The sequence below is a fragment of the Numenius arquata genome, chromosome 11, assembly GCF_964106895.1.
Source record: "Numenius arquata chromosome 11, bNumArq3.hap1.1, whole genome shotgun sequence".
NCBI classification, from domain to species: domain Eukaryota; kingdom Metazoa; phylum Chordata; class Aves; order Charadriiformes; family Scolopacidae; genus Numenius; species Numenius arquata.
Genome location: NC_133586.1, coordinates 39,163,257 through 39,186,004, shown reverse-complemented (window position 1 = coordinate 39,186,004; position 22,748 = coordinate 39,163,257). Strand labels below are relative to the sequence as shown.

At 52.4% G+C, this 22,748-nt stretch overlaps 1 protein-coding gene across 3 annotated transcripts; it reads left to right on the top strand.

Moving 5' to 3' along the window:
- Nucleotides 1-1,082: 1,082 nt before the first annotated feature.
- Nucleotides 1,083-22,672, top strand: TCOF1 (treacle ribosome biogenesis factor 1). 3 transcript variants are annotated; one of them, XM_074155596.1, is made up of 18 exons: nt 1,083-1,220; nt 1,755-1,810; nt 4,618-4,760; nt 5,478-5,581; nt 5,856-6,201; nt 7,025-7,119; nt 7,591-7,815; nt 8,445-8,714; nt 12,789-12,963; nt 13,135-13,277; nt 15,199-15,372; nt 15,865-16,117; nt 16,358-16,443; nt 17,176-17,404; nt 18,751-19,320; nt 20,956-21,056; nt 21,589-21,627; nt 22,091-22,672. In XM_074155596.1, the coding sequence occupies exons 1-17, from the start codon at nt 1,110-1,112 to the stop codon at nt 21,619-21,621; spliced, it is 3,114 nt and encodes a 1,037-aa protein (XP_074011697.1). In that variant the 5' UTR covers nt 1,083-1,109; the 3' UTR covers nt 21,622-21,627; nt 22,091-22,672. The 3 variants fall into 3 exon arrangements, with proteins under 3 accessions (XP_074011697.1, XP_074011695.1, XP_074011698.1); XM_074155594.1 differs by having other exon boundaries at nt 21,589-22,672; XM_074155597.1 differs by lacking the exon at nt 15,199-15,372 and having other exon boundaries at nt 1,110-1,220; nt 16,361-16,443; nt 21,589-22,672.
- The last annotated feature ends 76 nt before the right edge of the window (nt 22,673-22,748 follow it).

Here is a 22,748-nt window from a genome sequence, read left to right as displayed (position 1 = left end):
AGCCCCAGAAAGGACAGGCCAGGTCTGCGTTTCATTTACAGGAGCTGTAAAACTGCCACCTGGCCAGTGGCTTTACAGCTTTGGATGATGCTGGTGTCAAAGACGTTTGGTGCTGGAGCCAGCTGGAGCTGAGCCAGTTTTATATTTAATCTTGCCTTAAATACAAATAAAGGGTCTGTATTTTGAGTGAGCGACAGGCGCACCACGGACATTATTAAACCTTCCAAAAATAAACCTCTGCCAAAGTGAAGGGAGCCAGATTTTTCCTGGAAAGTATCAGCGCAGGACGGGGGGTAGTAACAGGGCAGCCCCTCTGCCGCATGGCCCCTCTCCAACAGCTGCTCTGCCTCAGGAGCTCCTTCCTCCCTCTCGCCATTTGCTTGTTTTAGCCCCCAAAATGCCTGAGCAGCTCCTCAGAGCAGCTTAATCACAGAATCATAGCACGGTTTAGGTTGGAAGGGACCTTAAATCATCGAGTTCCAACCCCCTGCCCTGAGCAGGGACACCTCCCACCAGACCAGGTTGCTCAAAGCCCCATCCAGCCTGGTCTTGAACCCCTCCAGGGATGGGGCAGCCACAGCTTCACTGGGCAACCTGGGCCAGGGTCTCACCACCCTCAGAGGAAAGAATCTCTTCTTGATACCTAATCTAAATCACCCCTCTTTCAGTTTGAAGCCATTACCCTTTGTCCCATCACTGCATGCCCTTGTAAAAAGTCCCTCTCCAGCTTTCTCGTAGGCCCCCTTCAGATTAACTCAGGTTAATGTCCACTCAGCGCTACATCAGCCCTGAGGATTCATCTCCAGAGCGCTGTAGGAGCCAGGCCTCCGCCTTCACAGCTGGAAAATTGAGCGGGTGTTGCTGAAGTAATCACCGACCTGCCCATCCTCCCTCGGTTAGCGGCCTACTCCCCCTCTTTGCCTCCCCCTTCGCCCCGATCTCCCCCCGGGGAGGCTGCAACGGATGCCAGACCCTCCCGCCATGAGAGGCCAACCCCACCCCGGCACTACATTTCCCGGCGGGCCGCGCGGGGAGAACGGAAGCGGATGTGACGTCATGCCCGCGCGGCACGCGGCGGTGCCGGGGGGCTGCGCCGAGCGGGCCGCGCCATGGCGGCGGATGGCCGCGGGGGGCGGGAGCTGCTCGCCCTCATCCACCAGCACCTCCTCCGCGCCGGCTACGCCCGGGCGGCCCGCGAACTGCAGGCGCAGATCGGGCAGGTAACGGGCTGCGAGGCGCGGGAGGCGGCGGGGGGGAGGACGGCCCCGGGGCACGGGCCTCGGCGGGGCCGCAGGGCCCAGTCTCCTCCTCAGGGCCCACCGGGCCCGCGCTGGTAGCGCCGGGTCCGCCGTGGGCCTGTGTCTCCATGCCGGTCCGTAGCTCCACGCCGGACCCACGTGTTGTCCTGGTACGGAGTGGGTGTCCCCTCCCCGGTGCCCGCGCACCCACCCTGCCCTGGGTGGGTGACCCCCGAGCTGACCGGGGAGAAGGGCTGAGACCGGCAGTCCCCCGCCTGAAGCCGTCCGGTACCGGCGGGCAGCTGCTCCCCGAACACGTGCTGCTGCGGGTGAAGCTCCGCCGAGGGGAGGGCACGTGGGGGGGGGCGCTTTACCGGGAGCGTGTGTGTGAGGAGGGGACGTTCCTGTTTTACTGGGGATTCCTGGAGGGGCCTCTGCCGTCTCTCGTTCTCCTATCTGGTGGCCTCATCCCGAAACGGGGCCGATGCCTGACTTGTGTTCCCTCTGCTTTCACAGAAATTGCTCCCTTCCCTCCTGACCTCTCTCGAGGACATCTTCACCCACTGGCAAAAGTAAGTCGAAGGAGGAAATGACTATCAAATAGATTCCAGAGTGTGCTAACAACCAGGCTGCATGGCACGTGTGATCTTTATTTGCTGGAATTTCCCGTTGTCAGAACGTTTCTGATGATAACTGTGCTGAGCAGACTTCCCTCCTAGCCTCTGCTTTCAGACTGATTTGTTTCAGATGTTAAAGATTACTTTGGTTTAAAATTTCCTGAGCTTGGCGATAAGTTGCTACTCTAGTTTTGAGCAGCTGATGCTGTTCTTGCCGGTTGGGGTTAGTACTGGAGTATTATGGGGCTCAGAGTCATGCTTTACTGCCAAAAATCTTTCCCCTAGTTCTGTTTCACTTTCTTTTTAAAGCCGCGTGCTTTGGAGGAATATTGACCAAAGAGCAGAGAATTTGAGCAGATGCTGAAATGCCAGGGCTTTTACAGGGACATAAAGATTCGGGTAGATCACGTATTTTCTGACTCAGAGGAATTCTCTTGGTTTCAGCCTGTCCTTTCAAGCCCTTACATGTTCAGTGCCTTCCTGCGTAGTTATTCCACCGAGTAGCCCACGTGAAGGTCTACAACGTGGAGCCTTCCCATCTGTGGGTGCGATGATGTTCGCACCCGCTCTGTGCACCACTCGCTTTGCTTTGATGGTGGAGCTCAGCGCCGCAGAGGGAGGCCTGGTGGCAGCCGCAGAGCCGGGTTATCGGGGAATCAGTGGAACTGGGCTTCTGTGCCCATGTTGAGGAGCGCTGGAGTGAAGATGCTCCTCAGCATCTTCTGGCCAGCATCCTCTGGCCGTGCCAGCAGCCTCGGGAAGCAGGATTTTGCTTCAAAGGTGTTTTCTGCTAGAACAGCTTGTGCCTTGGCGCTACCCCGGTTCTTGATCTTGCGTTTCCGTGATTTTCTTGAGCAGCAGAAAGACTGGATCTAGGTGAGGATGTAGCAGTGTAGGAACAGGCTTGCAGTTCTTCCATCTAACAATTTATTTCTCTCTTGAGTGTTGAAGGTGACCTTTCTCTGTGCGAGTTATCCTAGGTGCTACTGCAAACCCTTCCAGACACTGCTGTTTTTAAAGCTTAGAGGGGTGACAGGGCACTTGCATCATGTTTAATTCCTTTTTCTGTAGTGTCACCCTTCTGTTCCAGTCCCTCTCCACAAGTACGCCTTTTATTCCTGGCCCCCCTGAGTTATGCCTGGTTTGGAGTCAGAATGAGGGATGTGGTGACCAACAGTTTTGTTTTTCCAGAAGGTGCCCTGCCTTGCTGGAGTGCTTTCTTGTGGGTGAGCTGTGATTCTCGCGTCTTGTCGCTTCGTAGGCTTTTGACCTGAAAAAGTCTTTCCTCTGACTGCACCGCGGCTCTTACCCATCTAACCGAGGCCACCCTCGGTGCTGTCCTTCAGAAACTCTTTCAAAGTGAACGTAACAGTTGAGATTTCATGTTACTTAAGAGTGGCCGCCCTTCAGGGCTACGTTTAGTCTTGGAAGATGCTGGGATGGGGCGGAAGGGTGCCCGAGTGCAGGTGGAAGCTGGATCAGCTCAACCCTTGGAGCAGCCTAAGCCCTGCAGCCCTCAAATGCTGCTGTAGGGCTGGCAGCTGCGGACACTGCTGTTTTCCCTCATGCTGTATCCCTCAGTGCCTGGTCACTCACGACAGATTCTCAGAGCAGTCTGTGTTGTGCTCTCAACTGCCACTGAATCAGGAAGGCGTTGGAGTGTCATAGCCGCCTGTGGAGCTTGCCTTATTATTTTATTGAAGGGATTATTACAGTAGTTCACAGCACTTTGTAACAGCAAATGTGCCTTCAGCCCAACCTGCTTGCAAAAAACTTGCCTTTACAGCTACGCTACTGAAATGCTCATAATAAGCATGATCTTTACTGGCAAAACCGTTAAACGAACCTTGTTTTTAAGTTAGGTAGATAAATAAAGTAAGCTAACCTGGCACAAAAGCGAGGGGTCTTTTTACCTCTGATAACTGTGGAAGTCTCCAGGCTTTTACCAATGTAGAAGTACTGCATGTATGAATCACACACAGATGTGTGCCCAGCCAATGTTATCCTTGTAATAAAGCAAAGGCATTATCTTTTTTTTAATTTGAAAATTAATGATAACTTTAGCCACATCTGTTCTGCTGGTACAGGTAGGATTCAGAGCCTGGAAACGTCTTTCTCCAGCTTAATGTTTTAACCCAATTGAACAGCTTAAGTGTTTACTACTTGTCTGTGGCCTCTTCCTCCCCTTCTTCCAACGCATCTTCTGTAGGTCCAGCCACTTCCTTTCTTAAATCTCTGCAACCTGACTTTTCTGTCCTTTTGGCCTGTGAGCCAAAGTTCAAATGGCTTTTGTAGCCTTTAGGTTCACTTCTCACAGCCTTGTGGAATACCAAGACCTGTTTGGGGATCACTGCCCTAATCCTGGGCCTGCATTTATCGACTGTCTGGCTGTAGCTGCCTCCTGGAGACAGAATTGGTTCTGTAGGATGTCTTTGCGCTGTGGTGAGCACAAGCCAGACCAAATACATTTTTACTGCACCGCTAAAGGAAGAAAGATTCTGCGTAGGGCACAGAAAAAAAGTCTTAGGTTCAGTATCTCTTCTGAGTATTGCAAGGATACGTTGTTCTCTGGAGTTGCCTGAGGAGGACTGGAGATGTCCCTTGCAGGTTAGAGAAGTATTTCTCCCACCCCCTTAGAAGCTTTAGAGGAGTGACGCTATGTGTCCTTAGGCCAGAGACTGACTTGAGAGTGGATGAATAATTGTATTCCAGTTTGTTCAAAATATCTTTTATCCATTTTGACGCAAATTCTGTTCCTTCAGAACTCCCTCGAATTCCAGGAGAAGAAAGGCGAGTGATGAGGATTCAGCCATCCCAGAAAAGATCAGAGTTCCTGATCCTGTGAGCAGCTCTGAGAGCTCGGAGAAAGAAGAGGATGAGAAAGAGAAGGCAAAAGCTGCAAATGGTAGGAGCCTTTCATCTCCCTGGCGTTGACAGAGTAGGACTGGAGGGTTGTGTAGGAGCAGCATGACTTGTTTGGCTAGAGAAAGCGCTTGAAAAGTGATGGCTATTCCCTTGTGCTCTATGAAAAATAGGACAACTAATTTAGCAGCCCCTTCTCATGTGGAGTTTCTGAGGAGCACAGATGTCTGCTGAAGCTAGAAAAACCTGTTATGATTCATGGGGGAGGGATGGGTGTTGTCGCTTGGATGAAGCCTTAGGAAGCCCATGCTGCCTGCTGTGGAGCACCTTCTGGTTGGTCCCAGGTGTCTGTTGGGCCAGCAAAGGCAAGCCTGTTTCGTGGGTGAGAGAAGGACTTGTTAGTTGGTCTGGAAAGCTAGTGCCCTCTGAGAATGGGGATAGATCCCTGGTGCAGCTGATGTGGGAGGCGTTGGCTTGCATAGTCTAACAAAAACCCATGTGTCTGATGCATTTTGGCTCAGTCTCATCTGCAGTAGACCAGCCCTTGGGAACATGCAGATCTTGGCAGGTTCCTTGTCTTGGTGATGGGGAGAAGGATGGGGTGGAGGAGCAAAGCACTTGTCTGTCCCAAGGGCAGCAGCAGAGGTGTTGGGACAGGTGTGAAGGTCCTGACCTGCCTGCTGGGGCCTTGCTGCAGACCAGAGGCCATCTTGATCCAAGGGGCTCTCACACAATTCCTCCGTGGCTCTCTCTTGTGCAGCAACCAGCCTCCCCCTGGCCAACTCAGGAGTGAATGTAGAAAGCAGTGAAGATGATGACTCCTCATCAGAAGAGGAGACACCAGCTGGAAAAGGTGCAGTTACGGTAAGGCAATAATCCTCTTGGCTTTGAAGGCTGATAGTACTCTGAGGCCAGAACTGTCCCAGACTCATTGGCACAAGTAGAATTGTGGTCTGGAATTCATATTTAAATAACCCTCCTATGCAGGCATAAGCCTTCTCTTAGATACCTGTCCCCCAAGTGCTTCCCTAAAGAGCTCTATGGCTTGCCCAGCTGCCAGATTGCTGTTAAAGGTATGTGGTGTCCAATTTAGCCTCTCGTCTGCCTATAGGTTTCTAATTTCTTTTGTTTCCTGTAGGTGACACCAGCTGTGGTGAGTGGCAAAGCTGCCAACTCCCTGCATTCTCCTCACAAACCCACCACCCCAGCAGGCAAAGCAGGGGCACTTTCTGCTGCCAACAGAACTGTGGTCTCAAATAAGCAGCAGCCCAATGCCCCAGCTGCATCCGCAGCTCCGGCCAAGGCTGGGCAGAAACTGCCCAGTGCTGGGAAGGCTGGTCATGCCACAACAGCCACAGCCAAAATAGGTCAAAGCAAAGCACCAGTAACGACCAAAGTACCAGAAAGCTCCAGCAGCAGCTCCTCGTCAGAGAGTGAAGAGGAAAAAGAGACGCCAACCGTAAAGACTCCAGCCCCCAAAGTGGGTAAGGAGCCTGTAGGGTGTGATAAATGCATCCGTGCTCCAGCTTTGCTGTGAATCAGGTCTGAGCCGTGCCTTCAGCATGTTCCCTTTCAGTTCCCTTGCTGGAAAGCTTAGAGTGATGCTTGTTCCTTGGGGAGGCTGCGAGAATACTGCAAAGCAGCCAGCTCTGGAGCTCTGTGGGATGAATCCAGCACGCTTGCTCCCATTTCAAGCGGCAGATTCTGTGCTAAGATGTCTGTCTGGCAGCACCCAGCGCTATCGGGGCTGGAGATAACAGCGTAGCCTCTCTGGAGGAGATGCAGTACTAATACTGCAGATGCTTTCAGCTTTTTGGAAAGACACTGCAGCGTCTTCTCTTTATTCCCAATTGCAAAGTGATTGGTTTTGGGTTTTGAAGTCTTTAGGGAAATCTTTTACTGCTTTGAAGTGTGTGTGTCGAGGGGGGATGAGGAATAGACTGTAGAAGCTCTGAAAATGATCCTTCTCTTGGCTCTTTTCCAGAGGAGGTCCAGCCAGGCTGGGTGTCCCTGTAGGGAGCTGTCTGTGACTGGGCAGCTCCTCGTAGGGCCAGAGGGTGGCCAGGAAGGATTTCCCATCTCTGCCTGTGCTCGGGGGAGTGGTGTTTATGGGCCAATGTTTGTCTGGAGAAGCTGCTCCCAGCAGGCCACTGATGCTTTCAGTAGGGCTAGGTCCTCTTCCCTGCAAATCCCCTTGGCCCCCTTCGCAGCTTGTTTTGTTTTCCTGACTTCAAAAGCTGTATTAGCGTCACGCTCTGGGAGCTCAGAGCAGGCAGCAGCTGTGACATCTTCTCTCTTGTGTTTCAGAGCTGAAGCAGGCAGCTGAGGCTGCTGAGAGCAGCAGCGAGGAATCAAGTGATGAGACATCCTCTGAGGAGGAGCTTGCAACTCCAACAGTCCAGGTAAGCTCCCCAGTCCAGGTTCCTTGTCTCTAGGAAATCACTTCACTAGAAGGAGAGGAAATGCTGCAATGATGTAGTCTTACACCCCCTTCTCTGGGTGTGAGGGATCCCCAATCCAAAGGCCAGAGAAATACGCAGTGTGGCTGAGAGCCCTGCTAACCCCTCCCAGCATCAGCCATTCCATCCCAGTTCCTCCTGGTACCTGAAGTTGAGGGAGATGCTTTGATCTGTAGAAAGTGATTGATGTGCAACTGCACGGATGTAGTCAGGCAGTCCATGGAGAAAGTGGCTTGCTTCAGATAATCCACAGCCTGTGGGTATGAACAAGCCCATCCTGGTCAAAGTTAACAAGGTAGCCATGGTAGCCTCTAGGCTACCATACCAAAGATGCCATACAATTACAGCTCTCAGCCTGTTTCTTGTGAGATGTTACCTGATTCTCCTGTTCCCTTTTGTTCCCTCTGTTCCCAGGCAAAACCAGCTGTGAAAACACTATCAGTTGATGCACTACCTGTGAAAAGTGCACCTGCTACTCCAGTGTCCTTCAAGAAGAATGCAGTCAGGCAAACAGCAGTGGTACCAAACCAGGCTAAACCCACGTCCACAACGGTTCCTGGGGCTGCAAAGCCCGATGACACATCAGACAGCAGCGACTCATCAGACAGTGAAGATGAGGAACCTCCATCAGTAACCCAAGTGCGTTTGTCCGAGACTCTGTCTCTCCTTGCATGTCTCTCCTGGGCTAGGAATTGCAGTAGAAAGAAAATGTTGTAAATGCATGTAGTATATAGCAAAGTCATGTTGCGGGTGGGAGGAAAGAGGCATGGGGTGTTTAAAGGCACCTCAATGTCTTTGCTCTGAGCTTTAATCAAGTCATTGTTCCTTTCTTTAAAAAAAAAAAATCCATCAGTTCTTCTAAATAAAAAAAAACCCAGCAATTCTTTTCCCACCTGAAGAGGCAAATCGTTGTGGTTGAATTTGCCTCTCAGCTATAAATTGTATTAAATGGTGTCTAATTTGTGGAACTGTAGTGCAGCTTTGCTTCCCTGCTGTGGGGAGTGCAGAGTGCTGCAGTGTACCTCACTGGAGGGGACTGGTATCAGCAGGCTGATGAAGGATGTCTAGTCTTGCTTTCTCGTCTTGGGAGACTGTCCCCACACAGCTAGATGAAAGGATGCCTTGTGTTTCCTACCACGTGCTAATCTTCCTTCAGCATTTGTCTTTCCCAGGGGGCTCTGAAATCTCTTCCCTTGATTACAGTCTGAGCAAATGAATTGCAGTGCGGTGGGATTTGCCTTGTTTCATGCTGTTCTTGTCTTGTCCAGACAAAGCCACCTCCAAAATCCTCCCAGGCCATCCCGTCCCCGGCGAAACCTACACCAGCACCATCACTCTCTGGCAAAGCATCTCCAGCAAAACCACTTCCACTGTCCCAGGGGAAGCCAGCACCAAAACCAACAGTGCCAAAGCAGGCCAAAGCCACATTGGGAAGGACTGCTGCTCCCACGAACCCTGCTGAAAGTACGAAGCCAGTGGAGAGCTCTGACTCCTCAGACAGTGAAGAGGAGGATCTCCCTGTGCCTGTCAGCCAGAAGGTAGGTGATACCACATTCAGCTTGGTGGCAAGGGATGGGACACGCAAGACAATTCTTTAGCCCTTAAGTGTTGCTGCTGATCTCCTTGAAACACCCGTAGCATGTAGTATGTTGTGTCTCAGTCCTTCAGAGAGGAAGATCTTTCTTTCTACTTGGAAACAAGTACAGCCTAACTCTTCTCTCCCAGCTGTACCACAGGAGGGTGGGAGGTAATCTCTTTGTTACCAACTGGTTCATTCCAGTGCCTTGCCCCTCTGGAGTGGGCCTTTTGTGCAGGGTCACAAATAGCTTGGTCTTGGCTCTCCTGTCAGGGGTGGCTTAAACTTCTCTTGAGAGAAGGACCATGAGCTCAAGACTGGACTCAGACTTAGGTGGCTGAGCTCGTAGGGAAGCAAATCCCTTCCAGAGAACATCTGTAGGCCCATTGTACGGAGAACTTCTGCATTGACTCAGAGCTGCAAGGATCTTTGCAAAGTGCCCTGAAAGCAGCATTCCAGAGATGGCAGCTATTATCTGCTAGGGAGGAAGGGAAGCCGGGGGCAGAGCCTCACGTGTCCTCACAAGGAGGCTCTTTGTCAACACGTCCTTTTGCTATTGACAGGCAGGAGCCGGAGAGGCTCTGCGTTTTTGTCTTTATAGCCTTGGTCTGCTCAGGTGGGTGGAGGGGGACGCATCTTAACAGTTGGCTCCATGCTGCTCTCTTCCTGCGTGATTATATGTGAAGATTCAGCTCTGGGTGGCAGGAGCAGCTATTCTGATGGCTGTGCCATGGGGTCTCACTGTAAAACTATTGAGATGTGTCTCTTCTAGCAGGGGTTGTAGGTGAACATGCTGGGGTAGGTTTGTTCCCCCCGCAGTGTTGATTTGAAGCAGGTAGCCATCTTCCTGATGGCTATTTAACTACTTCAGCATCTTCCGTGTTGCAAACTGGTGATTACCCCTCCATAGCCACAGTCAGCAAGGAGGAGCTTGTCATCAAGGGAGCTCTATTTTTGCCAAACAGGCTGTTTCTTCCCGTGTTAGTAGCCTACAAGCAGAGACCACGAGTGAAGCTTGAAGATAAACCATTAGGCTTAACTGTGTCCACAGTCCTGTCCTCCCAGTCAAACTCTTCTTAAGTCATCCTCACCATCTGCTGCTTGGGCATATGCTAACCACTGACTTTACTGTATCCTGCAACTTCCTCTGGCTTCTGTGTAAGATCCAGACAGATACCGAGCGTTGGAAGCTGCTTCATCTTTCCTTGTGGGGGTGGATTAGCACAATTAAAATGAACATCATGCCTAAATTGAACTGCTTAATTGGTATGTTTACCCCTGAAGACTCAGGAATATTTAGTCAAAGAAGTTGACAAGGTGTTCGCATATTTTGTGGGGGAAAGGATGGTGATGGGGGACAGTCTGGATTGACCTTAAAGGTGCTGTGAGCTGCTTTTCTTTTGCAACTGCTAATTCTGCTCTGCTTCCTCTTTCCTGGACGTTTTGGGCCAAAGATGGCACTCTTTGGCTTCTCTGTGGACACACTTTGGCTTCTGCTTACCAGGGCTGGGTGTGAGATGCACATGGATGTGTATGTTGCGAACCCATGTCTTCCTTGAGCATCCCAGGAAAACCCGTGTGGGCTGCACTGATAAAAGTTGTACCTGCAAGTTTTTATCTTGGTCCGCAGGCTCTGTGGGGAGAGGCCAAATCTCCTAAGAGATGGAGTGTCTCTTTCCCTCCCTGAACCCTGTCCCTGTCGTGACACAGCTGAGATACTGGTCCCAGTCCCGATACGCTGGTGGTGGTTCTGCGGTGCACAGGCGGCAACAGAGTGTGGTTGCTACACCGTGCTCGGCGCACGTGGCTGGGCGTTGTTTCCCCCTCTTGTCATGCAGCGCGGCGTGATGCGAATGGGCCCAGCAGAGTGGCAGATGGGTTGTGCGGGAGCTGAATCATCACACTCGTACTGAGCCGCAGGCAGCTCCTGGTTTGGGGGCTGGAGAGGGAGCAGGAAAAATTATTTCCTCTTGAATTATTTTCCTCTTCTCTGATTTACTTCAGCACCTGTGATTCTTCAGTTGTCAGAAGCTCTCTACCTGTGTTATCCTGCTCCCTGGGTGTAACTCAGTCCTGCCTGGGACATGGTGGTTGTCAGCCACCTGCCAGTGACCGAGATGAGGTGGATGGAGGGAACTTGGCCTCCTCCCAGGAAGATCTGAGGAGTCCCCAAGCTCTGTAAAGCTTATGGTGGTTTCTGTGTGGATGCTGTTATGTTCTTTCTGTGTCAGGATGCGTCTGTATGGCAGCTCTTTCCTAATCTCTTGCTAAGTTAGGAAATGAAGCAGCCCTTGTGCCGTACGTCCGAGCAGGGGGAGAAGACGGTCCCGTTGTTGTGAAGGTCTTCAAAGTGAGTGAGTGGGGTCTGATCCCAGTAGACTATTCCCTGGCACAGCAGTGCTTGGGACAAGAGGGAGAGGAGCTAGCACGTACAAGTAGAGCGTGTGAATTCTTGTGTCTGCTTCAAGGAGTTCTCTCCCTTCAGCATTGCAAATCTGGCCTCTCTCCTGGAGATAGTGACTCACTGGTATCAAAACAAAACAGACAAGTGAGGTTTGCAATCCCCCCCCCTCCCCAAGCGCTTGTGGAGGTTTCTGTTTCTCTAAGCAGAGTCAAAATGTGCTTGGCTTGTTCGGAGAGCTGTTCTGTAATGGGATAAACATGCAGATGCTGTTGTCTGTTTAGTGTTTGGCTTGGAGATGATAAACACTGCCCCAGTGGCAGCCCTTAGTGGGGCTGTGCCAGGAAGCATGCTAAGATCCGTCCTCTCGGGAGGCTGCTGGGCTAGTGCTCTCGGCTGCTGGCCAGGAGCAGCCCCCAAGTCCTGCTGAAGTCCTTCTGGTCCTTTACTGTGAGGGTATCAGTGCGTTAGCAGCATGGCGGGGCTGGGAGAGGGGGGTGGCAGGGGCTGTGCAGCCAGGCAGGAATCTCTCTCACCTTCTCGCAGGAGGCCTGGAGACGGAGTGCTGAAGTGGGCTGCCGTCACGTGCAGGTTGGATGGGGTCTGCCCGCCCTGGCAAGCGTGATGTGCTCTTTGGCAGAGCAGCCCGGAGATGAGCGATGAGTGGAGTAAACTGAGTAGGCGCAGAGCACTGCGAGCCTGGAGAAAATCTGCGGGTGGTGAAGTTGCCAGATCTCTCAACAAGCGCTCCCTCTCCCTCTGCTGCCGCTGCTGTTAGCCTTCAGCAGTGTGCAGGAGGGGTGTCTGCAACCTTCAACCCAAGCTGGGAGAGGGGCTGGGGAGAGATCCTCTCACCTGGCAGTTGTCTATCTGGTGCTGCGATAACTGCAGCTTCCTAGTGCTAACACAGTAGTTGCTTGGGGCAGTGGCTTGTGGCCTGTCCTGGGACATCAGAGCGTTGACAGGTGCTGTAGAAAGATACAACCCAAGTGAGTTGCAGAGGTTTTTTGTTGTCTGGAGATTTCTAAATTCTTAGACCTGTTGACAGATCAGTTTCCAAGGTGCTCAATCATATCTTGGGTCCCGATCTGTCTCTGCCTGTCCTTCACGTTCCCAAACCTTTGTGTCAGCCCTGTGTCTATGCTGGGTTCTCCAGCAGCTCGAGGATGTAGCTGCTTTTGATACTGTCTCTGAATATTGCAAATGTTCTGATACAAGTCTTCCCAGCTCCTGCTGATTCCCTAAGCTGGGGTGAGATTGTGCTTAAATGAGAGTCTTCCTTGGAATGGAGGTCAGGATTGTGATGCTTCTCCTGCCCAGCCGGTATCTCTTGGTAAGAAATTGCTGTTATGAGCGTATGAGCACTGTTAGCCCTGCGTGCTCGTGCAGTAAAACACACTCAGGCTTCCTGTCAAAAGCATACTGCTAAATGCAGTGGTTTGTCTCCTCAGCAGCTCAGTCCAGGCAGTAACTGAAGCCCCTTCCAATCTTGACACGCCAAGGATAGAGTGAGTGTTAGTAAGAGCTGTGTTTAGGGTAAAACAAAACCTAGCTTGAGCTGAAACTGCACTTAAACTCCTAAACAACACCTGTACTAATACCACATTTCTGGGCCTGTGTTTCTGTTTTGTTAAGAGGTTAACAGAACAGCCTGGGCCTGTTCCTAACCTCAGCCAGGCTGCTCAAGCTGGGTTGCCTGAAAAAGCCGTGGGAAGCACCTTGAAAAGCCAGGCCTCAGAAAGTGAGAGTAGCGACTCGTCTGACAGTGAAGGGGAGTCCCCTGTGGCACAGACACAGCCTCTGCAAGCTGGTAAGTCTCCTGGTAGCGGCCAGGATCCCTCACCTGCATCCTCATGCGTTTCCTTCTCTTCCCTGCGCGTGGAATGGCCCAGCCTGTTGTGATAGCTCCTGCTCTGGAGAGCTATGGAGGGCAACTCTTTGAGACAGTCTTTGATGACAATCTCTTATGCTTTTCCTGTAGTGAAAGTCACTGCTGTCCCCCAGTCAACAAACGTGAAGAAGGCACTGGCTCCGGCACCAGCCCCAGCCCCTGCACCTGTGAACAGCAGCGATGATTCTGGCGAGGATTCAGATTCAGAGGAGGAAATAGTCCCCCCTTCGCAGGTGAGGGCCCGCTGACCTGCTGTCTGTGGACGCTGTTAGCCCTGCGTGCTCAGGAGGCCTCGGGACTTGCAAGGTGGTTGTTGGGTGGGTGATGAGCGGTGCAGAGAGGAGCCCTCCCGTTGGCTGGGTCGGGTTTTCTTGGCAGCATCCCTGGATCTTGCTGGCCCCAGCTCTGGGTGCACATCTTGGCTGCAGCAATCTTGCAGTGTGTGAGAGCAGTGGAGGGTGTGAATGTTTTGGCAGGAACACGAGTAGACGTGTGAGCCCAGACCTCCTCTGGGACTCTGTCCCCTTTGCCCTGCTCCAGGGAGTTAGACTGGAAGAGCAGCCGCATTCTTTCAGGCAGAGTCTTTCCATGAGCTGGGGAGCTCCAAGGCAACTTGCCCCTTGTTTCTTCCCAAACCCCTGGGTGTGGGATGCAGCTGGAGTTCTCTGGACTCCACCTCCACAAGCCTCAGGAGGCTGGAAGGATCTGCTATGAACGGTAGCACAGTGGTCCTTCTGCCTTTCAGCTGGAGGAGCCAGGCCTGTGCCTTGGGGAAGGGAGGTGACCCCCATATCTGTGCAGAGACACTTCTAAGTGTCATGGAGCCAATCCCAGCTCTCTCATCTGAGTCTCTTTGTGTTACATCTCTTCATGTCTCCATGCTAGTCCCACAGGGCTGTGACTGAGCTCCGTAGGGCCTGAGCCGCCTCGGTGTGTGGCTTGGGTGTCTGCACCTCTGCTGCAGTTTGAGCCTGAGAAAGAAACCACATGAAGAAGCCTTGAGTGAGAAATGTGGCTGCAGTTCCTCCGTGGTGGTGACTTGGCTGGTGCTCTGAGCCCAGGGCTTAGTGGCCAAATGTGCTTCTTGTCCCGCACACATGTCCCCCATCTGGCCAGTGCCCTTGCTGGGAGAGGGAGATTATGTGCACTCAAGGAAACCCTTCACCATGTTGGCCTGATGCTGTGGCTGGTGGAAAGGCTGTCTCCCCCCCAGCTGGCGGGCAGGCAGCCAGCCTGAGCAGTCCTTGATTAAAGCATGTTTATAGTACTGAGATTGTGTAAAATAACGCAGTTGCTGTAACTTGAGCTTTGTGCAAGACGGCTGAGAGCTCACGTCGGATCGTCAGCTCTCTGCGTGGTGGAGCGTGGCTTTCCTTTCTAAAGGCCAGATGTTGTGTGAGGGAAATGTCAGCCCACAAAGGCCCGGCTTGTCAGAGATCTGGAGAGGGAGGGCTGCTCACGTAGCCTCGTTTGTAACACAAACCAGGAGGCTGAGCACTCCTTCGTCGCTCCTGTTCCCTCCTCTGCTGGCATTTGTGTCTTGGACCTGATGTCAGTGTCTGATTTCCGTGCCCCTGGCTCTTCTATTTTTAACCCCTCTTATGTTTAGTTTGATGGGAGGTTTCAAATGTGAGGCAACAAAATAACTTTCTCATTAATTTGTTCTCTTGTCTGTGGCTTGTGGACCTGAAGACAGATTTGCCCCGTGTTTGGTGTTTGTGCTTTATCTCTGTTGCCAGTTAACTCTTGATGTGTGACTTTTAGAGTGCAGGAGACATCCTGGAGTCCCAGTGCCCGCTTTGCAAAGTAGGGTTTGCAGCTGCAGTCTTGCTGGTGCTGCAGTGGATGGGGATCTCACAGCCTGCAAGCACATCACATTTTCCTTGCCTGCCCTCAGGATGGGTGCCTTTGGGGTGCTGAGCTAATGCTTTAGGTGCTCCTGGGGTGCTCGCCCTCATTTCTCTCCTCCTGGCTGTGCTGGAGGCCCTGCTCAGGCTCATAGGAGACAGAGCTGGCCTGTAAAAGCGGGGAAAAAAATACGAGCCTTGGTGCTGTGCTGAAGGGCTCAGGAGTTAGTGGTGGATCGGTGTATGCTTCTGTCTCTCTTCCCTCCGAGTTGGGCTCTGTCCTGATTTTCTTTCTCATCTATTTTAGAGTCTGTCCCAGCAGAACGTCAAAGCGAGCAAGGTTTCGAGCGCAGTGGCTGCCAAGGCTAATGCCACGCTGCCTTCAGGGAAGGGGATAAAAGCGCCTGCTGTCCCTCCAGTTAGCAGAGTGTCCGAGAGCTCCAGTAGCGATTCCTCAGACCAAGAGGTGCTGGTGGGAGAGGTAATGATGGAGGGGACTGAAGTGGGGAGCTTCCCTGGGAAGAGTGGGCAGATGGGTGTGCTGGAGCCTGAGGCTGGTGCAGTGTCCCTAGCTGAGAGAGCATGTCTGTTGAGGGGGGCTGCTTTGTTTTAACCACTGCTTTTGCATCATAAGGTGAGGCAGATGAGCAGAGGGTAGCCCTGGTACCTTTGCTCTTCCTGCCTCCCAGCTGGCTGGTGGGTTTCTTACTCCTTTCATGATAGCAGTGCATTGTACAGTCAGTTGTCTGCTTGGCTGCAGCTGCCTGCTTTGTCTGTGGGCCGGGGGGAGATGGGGGTCTCTGTGCCCACCCTGCATGAGAGGTTCTTGTACTAACCTTGACACGAACTGGAGCAGTACAGCTGATGAAAGGCTGAGGTGGTCCAAGCCCATCTACTCTGGGTGCCTTCTTGCATTTCATGAGCACGAGCAGTTATTCTTCCTTCCAAATTAATTTCATCTTTCTCTCCCCAGGCCTCCTCCTCTCCTTCTTGCTTGAAGCAAACGGTTCCTGTGGGAAAAGCTCCTCCAGCCAGTGCTGCTACCCTTCAGGCTGCTTCACTTTTGGGAGGTCCCACTGCCAAGTCGGGGAAGCCAGGCCTGCAGCCAGCACAAGATGCCCAGCTGAGCCAGGCCGTGCCACCCACCCAGGCAGAGGAGACCTCGGACAGTAGCAGCTCTTCAGACAGTGACGAGGAGGAGACGCCCAAGCAGCCCCCCAAACCTGGTTAGTTCTCCCAAGAAGATGCTCTCAGTGCTGCTGGCCAGGCCAGGGTGGGGACAACGTTTTGTTATCCTGTGAGAAGTGTATCACCTTCACGTAGTGGTTGGAGAGGGGTTCCTCCTCTCCAATCCTCCCCTTCTCTTGGAGGCAGAAGGCCTTTTGGTGGCAGTAACTGTGCTGGGTAGGTGAGCTCAGCCCCAGGTGACAGTGGTGGGTTTAATAGGATGAACTCTGCTCCTCCAGCAGGCTCGCAGCAGAAACCAGAAGGGACCCAGCTGGCCCACAGCTCCTCCTCGGAGTCCAGTGAGGAGGAGGAGGCAGCATCGCAGGTATGGTACCTGAACAGGCTCTTGGATCTTGCACCTGGCTCATAAGTAGGACACAGAAGATTGAATTCTCAGCCGTAGCCAACGTGGTGCCGAGTGGGTTTGCCAGCTCAGAAGTGGGGGCTCCCCAGTGCAGTGCTGTGAGCAGGGCCTTTTGGTGGGGGCAGAGAGAGTTTTTGGAACCTGGAGTGCTTTCCCTGGCAGCCAGGCCTTGGGTCCAGAGCTCATGGTGCCTTCTCCAGGGGAAGGGATGGGAGGAGGTGGTGCCTTGCAAGGGTTAAACCAGGAGGACTGGTGCACAGTGCCTATAGCAGCAGGCTTTTTTTCCTCACTTTTTATTTGTAACTTAACCTGTGTCCAAACCATTAAATTCCCTTTGTAAGTAATGTGCAAGGCGTGCAGCACATCTGCAGTGCATTAGCTGTGCGTGGGTGCATGCTAATGGCCAGGAGCCTCCCCCAAGCTCGCTTTACTGGGCGAGAACAAAGAGGAGACCCTCTCCTGTCAGCTATTGCTGCTGTAAGCTCAGCCGGTGTCTGTCAGTGCTGGCCCCCTCTTCTGGCAGCCCTGGCCTCTCTGCAGGGCTGGCTGAGTGGTGCAGGATCATTCTGCAGGTGGCCAAAGGTGGGTCCTTCACTTGGAATACGGGGACAGTAGCAGCAGAGACAGATCTTTGTGTCTGGTGTGTGGGAGGCTGCCTTGCTGTGACTCTTCAGTGTGTCTGTGCTGTTTCAGTCCCTCCTTACAGGCTATCTGGGCCTCTCCAGGACCCCAGCAGCACCCCAGGCACCAAAGACGGTTACCTCCCAGCCTGTGGTCAAAGCGGGGCAAGGGAAAGCAGCCGTCACTGCTGCAAACTCCCTCACCAAGGCCACTGCGAAAGCTACCCCAGCTGACAGCTCCAGCAGTGACAGCAGTGACTCCGACACAGACGTCGACCAGGTGGCCGCAAACCACAAAGCAGGTGGGTCTCCTTTGGCAAGGCTGAGAATCTGCTTGGCCCAGGAGCAAAGCCGTGCTGGCACAGGAGGGTGACACTGGGATGGGGCCCTGTTCCCAGTGTGTCTCCACCGCAGAGCCCAGTAGCATGGAGTGCTGCTGCCGTCTGCTGGTTTCTCCTGGCCACGACACAGCCCCTCTTGTGCTGGCTAGCTTGTGAGGCTCTGTGCTTTTGGTTCTTCCAAATTCTGCTTTAGTTTTAACAGTTTTAAACTGAAAGAGGGAAGATTTAGATTAGGTATCGGGAAGAAATTGTTTACTCTGAAGGTAGTGACGCACTGGAACAGGTTGCCCAGAGAAGTTGTGATGCCCCATCCCTGGAGGTGTTCAAGGCCAGGGGCCTTGAGCAACCTGATCTAGTGGGAGGTGTCCCTGCCCATAGCAGAGGGGTTGGGACTGGATGATCTTTAAGGTCCCTTCCAACCCAAACCGTTCTATGATTCTAACTGCAATAATTAATGTAATTAATGGGAGTAGGTAGAGCTCTCCATAAAACCTATGCCCTCTGCATTGGTGTGCTGCAGTGATGGCTCCTGTTTAAACACCGGCTGAAGAACATCTGTTGTGCAGTGCTGACATTCAAGCCTCCCCTTGGTCTTTCTGGGCTCTGTAGCTTGTCTGGAGGGCAGAGGACAGGAAGCAAGTGAGAAGACCTATGGAGAAATGAAATGTCCTGCCATTTTTCTGTCACCCTGGTTTGTTGGCAGATTGTAAAACTTGGAGCTGGAAGATTCTTCTGCTCTGGTGTGACCCTGGCACCTTCTGATGAGTTCGGGTCTGGCTGTGAGTTCTGGCCCACTCTAGAGGCTCAAATGGGGCTGTTGGCCTCTTGGACACGTCATTAAGTTGTGCAAAGGGCCGTTGAGGAGGTCAGAACTATATATAGGTTCAAGAAGGTCCAGGTGCTGGGTGTAGGCCATTGGTGATGGTTAAACGTGGTGGTGTGGGTACCCCCTCCACCTTGGGAAGTCCCTGGCTCTACTGGGAATGGTGCCCTGGGGAAGGACTGGTCTATCTATGCTCACCCATCTTGTGGTACAGTTTCCTGTAGTCTAGTCCCTGTTCTACATGGATGCGACCAAAGCTGTTGTGGCTCTTGTCAACCACTTCCCTCACCAGATACTTTATCTCAGGCTGAGGTGGCTTTCTCTGGCTGTGCTGTAGCTGGGATGGCCAGCAGACTTTTGCTGTTGAGGGAGAAGCAGATGCTCCTCTTCAAACTCAAGCATATTTCCATCCTCCAGTAACCTTGTGGTCTATGTAACAAATGCTCCCTGAGTCATCTTCTCTCTGTTGTCATTGTTTCTGCAGAAAACAACCCCCCTTCAGGGCAGGAAGCCACAGGAGCCTCCAACAAAGAGAAGGTGGCAGGAAAAATGGAGCCAGGTCATGCCAGCCTCAAACCTTCCCCAGTCAAGAAAGCTCTGGCTGTGAAAGAGAATGATGTTGGGGCAAAAGGGGTGCAAGTGACCCCCGCATCATCTGCAGTGTTCTCCATCCCACAATCAGAGGAGTCAAGCTCAGGGAGTGAAACTGAGGTCACTGCTGCTGCCAAAGTTCCTGCAGTACAAACACTGAAAGGGTCGGAAGAGAAGAAGAAGAAGAAGAAAAAGGAGAAAAAAGAAAAGAAGGAAAAGAAGAAATCTTCCTCCACAGCAGACAAGGCTGTGAAAACATCAAAGAGCAAAGACAAAGAGAATAAGAAGCAGAAAACGTCTCAGAAGCGGAAACTGCCAGGAGAGGATGGGGCTGCTGGGCAGCCCAAGGAGAAGAAGCGGAAAGGGCAAGCTAATGAAGAAGTACCCAAAAAGAAAAAGAAGAAAGCAGCTGGTGATCTGGAGAAGTTGCCAGGCAGCAAGGAAAAGAAAAAATCAGCTAAAAGTAAGCATCCCTCACTTGGATCTGCATTTGCAATAGGTTCTTAAAGCTGATGTGTATTCAGTCTCTGGTTTGAGGCCTTGTAAGTAGCACCCGCTTTCCCGTTAGCTTCCTGCTTCCCTCTTGGCCCACTTGAAGCCAGGGCCAGATTTTTAACACCCCACTTTGATGTTTTTCTGCAGTCTCAGCACTGGGTTGTGTTGCAGACAGCAAGCTGGGTTCTCCGGCCCCTCTGTCCTGCGTCCGGCACTGTGGGAACTGCGTTAATACTCGCTCTGCTCCTTACTGCTTGCAGAGCAAGCTGGTGTCCCCAGCTGGTGCGTCTTCTGTGGCATGACCTGTCCCTCCAGGGCTTTCTCCTTTCCTGGCCGTTACACTGGCTGGAAGCAGCTGTGTAGCTGAGGGCTGGCAAAGGGTTGAGGTGAGTCTGCCTTGAACCTCCTGAGGCCTCTTTGCCCCGACTCTGCTGGGCTTGGAAGAGTTCTTGCTGGTTGTAAGCCATAAGGCCTGTGTTCTGCCTGGTGACCTGCCCTGCGGCTGCGCCGCAGAACGGCTCTGCCAACCCAGCTGGCTGCCCTGGCTCCTCTGTGCCAAACAAAACCTGCGCTAGCAGAGAGCTAAGGTGAAATGTGGCTGAGGAACGGCAGGCAGAAGGTCCTGTGGGCATGGCAGAGGAGGCCCAGAGTTCTCATGCGCAGGGTTTTGTGTTAGTCAGAGCTTCCTGAACATGGCCCCTTGCTGCCAGTATCTTTAGAAGAGATCAGCCTTGAAATCTGCGCTGTCATCTGCCGTGTCAGCCACTGCTGTTCCCCGTGGGGTGACAGTGCCCCTTCCTGACCTTGCCTGATCAGTGTCTGTGCTGCAACATGGTGAGCAGCTCATTCATCTCATTCAAGAGGTTTGACTCGGGGCTATCACTGCTGCTTTCAAACCCCTGGAGAAAAGAGGAGGATGGTCCCAGCCTCCTGCTCGTTGCTCCCAGTTGAGAGTGTTTCCTGCCCCTCTTGTCTGCGTGCCTCTCTGTAATGCTCTGTTTGCTGCCCTAATGCAAAGGCAGTTATTTTTCCTTGCAGTGCAGACTGCATTTGCAAATTGGAACGAGTTCTGTGCTGGATCTTGTAGGCTTTGGGAGATGGAGATGGGAGGGCCAGATCTGCCAGGATTTCTGTTCCAGCCCTTCATCTTGGAGGAGGCAGGTTTGCCTGTCAGCCCTTGTGGGGGCTGTTGCACGGGGGTGAGCTGAAGGCTCTTGGAGCAGTTTGTGCTGTGTCCATCCTGTGTTAGTAGCTCCCCTTGCTCTGATTTCTGGCACATGCCCGGCTACTCCAGCGCTGGAGCAGTTCCTTGGAGTGGCTGGGCAGCAGGAGGTGGAAAGAAGGGGCTCCAATGTAATTCTGCCCACACGTGCATGGATTGTGGGATCAAGCTGCTCTGAATCAGAGATACCTGAGAAACAGCCCTGGGTGCAGTTTCTTTGTAGCGGGGCTCTGCCCTCACACAGTTACTGCTCTGGAAAGCTTTCTCATGTTTGGAAGTGATCAAAAGCTTACTGGAGATGCTTCTACAACTCTGTACTCCATCTGAGAGGCATGCAATACCAGAGTCCTTCTCTAGTGGCATTTTCTTTCCCTCTCCCAGAGAAAAAGACTGGAAAAGAAAAGAAGAAGAGCAAAAAGGGGTCTTCAGAAGGGGAGCCTATAGCAGATGGCTCTGCTGAGGTTCACAAGAAGAAGAAGAAGGTATGTGCAAGACCCTGGGATGGGGTACCGTGGGGAGAGCTGTTCTGAACCATGGTGGTGATGCTCATCCCTGCAGCGTGCCAGGCTAGCGAGGAACAGAGCCTTGTCCTAGCCTCGCTGGCCGTACAGAGGAGGCTGCAGTTCACTGTGGCCAGTCTTGAGACACCCTGACCTTTGGTTGGTTGGGATTGGGGTGCCTCGAAGAAGCGCTTGTTCCACTATTGCTCCCCCAGGAGAGATTCCTTCCCTTGGAAGGGTCAAACCCAGGGACCCTTTTGGTGGCAGAGAACCTGCCTGTAGAGTAAGTGCTCTTCTTCAGCTGTCTGTTCATCTAGTTTGCAGCAGAAGCCCTCCTGAGGGCTTGGCAGGCTACTGCATCCCATCCCGAGGGCAGAGGGTAGACTACAGAGTGTTCCTCTTAATGGCTGTGTCCCTGTAGAGATGGTAGCCAAGATGCCCCTGTGGCTTTGTTGGGTCCTTCGTGTTTGTGGTGTGGATGATACTGATTTATTTTTCACCCTTTTCTTTTTAGAAGAAGAAAACAGCTGAGCCCGAAGGATTGTGAGAGAAGGTACATGGCCTGTGGGGACTGTCAGTTGGTACCTCTGAACGGCGGTAACCTTGGCCAAATTCAGTACTGCTGGGCCAGTCTGGGGAAGACAATGTGGCCTCTAAATGCTCGCTGAGTCAGCCTGGCCATAGATTAGAGGGCCAGGGAGTGGAGCGGTGTAAGGAAGGTCACGCAGCAGCGTGCTGGCTTCTCTGGATGTGTTTGACCTCAACTCTTTAGCTGCTGAGAACTGGATGTCCAGCCTGGATGTTGCTGTCCTCTGTCATCAGCAGAGATAAGCGGCCTCTGGCAGTGTCCCTCTGTCCCTGCTGACCACAGGGAGCTTGGAAAAGTAATGATGTGGAGTAGGTCGTGATGTTGTAGCCACCTGGAAACGGACCAGATGACTCTGCCCCTGCTCTGCTCAGCTCAAGGCTGGTATCCTCCTCCCCATCCCTAACTCTTTTAACTCCTCTCCCCAAAGGTACCGCATTCCTGTGATTAAGGATTTATGGGTGAAGATCAAACAGAAGAGAGGAAAAGGAAGCCCATCACGAGAATTCCAACTTTTTTTTTTTAAAAAAAAGTAGTTTATAACTTCTTTTACCTGTGACTTTTAGAGCAGAGCAGTGTAACTTTCTGCCTCCTCCTGCCCTGCTGGGGCTCAGAGACACGTTTTATTGCCCCTCCCGACGGCTCGCCTGTTGCACAGGAACTGGACTGAAGGAGGCAGTTTGACCAGAGAAGAGCCAGGTTGCATAAACTGCTTTCCTCCTAGTTGACACCCAGCCATCTCTTTCTTCCCTCTCTCATCACAGAGATATATTTTTAAGAGAAACTTTTACTTGTTTTGTTTTTTTTTCCTTCCCCCTTCTGTGATTTGTGGTGTCAGTCCTTTTGCTACTATGGAAGAGAGCTCTCGGGTTTACTTTTTATTCTAACACTGACGGCAGTGATTATTGTTTCCCTGGAGTTGCACTGAACGGCTGTGTCCGGCAGCTGTTCTCAGCCAAGGTGGCACAAGTTTTTGTGGGGTTTTTTTTATGGAATACAGAATAAATATATTAAAAAAAAGAAAAAAGGTGATATTTTGCTTCGGCTGCTTCCAAGGGAGGAAGGGAGGTGACAAGCCCTTTGGTTCA

What these genes read in the sequence shown, in the direction of transcription:
- TCOF1 (XM_074155596.1), top strand. Translation starts at nt 1,110, where the DNA reads ATGGCGGCGGATGGCCGCGGGGGGCGGGAGCTGCTCGCCCTCATCCAC. An exon ending in CTGGAAAAGGTGCAGTTACG is followed by an intron (nt 5,582 to 5,855) that starts GTAAGGCAATAA and finishes TGTTTCCTGTAG; the next exon opens with GTGACACCAGCTGTGGTGAG. An exon ending in GACTCCAGCCCCCAAAGTGG is followed by an intron (nt 6,202 to 7,024) that starts GTAAGGAGCCTG and finishes CTTGTGTTTCAG; the next exon opens with AGCTGAAGCAGGCAGCTGAG.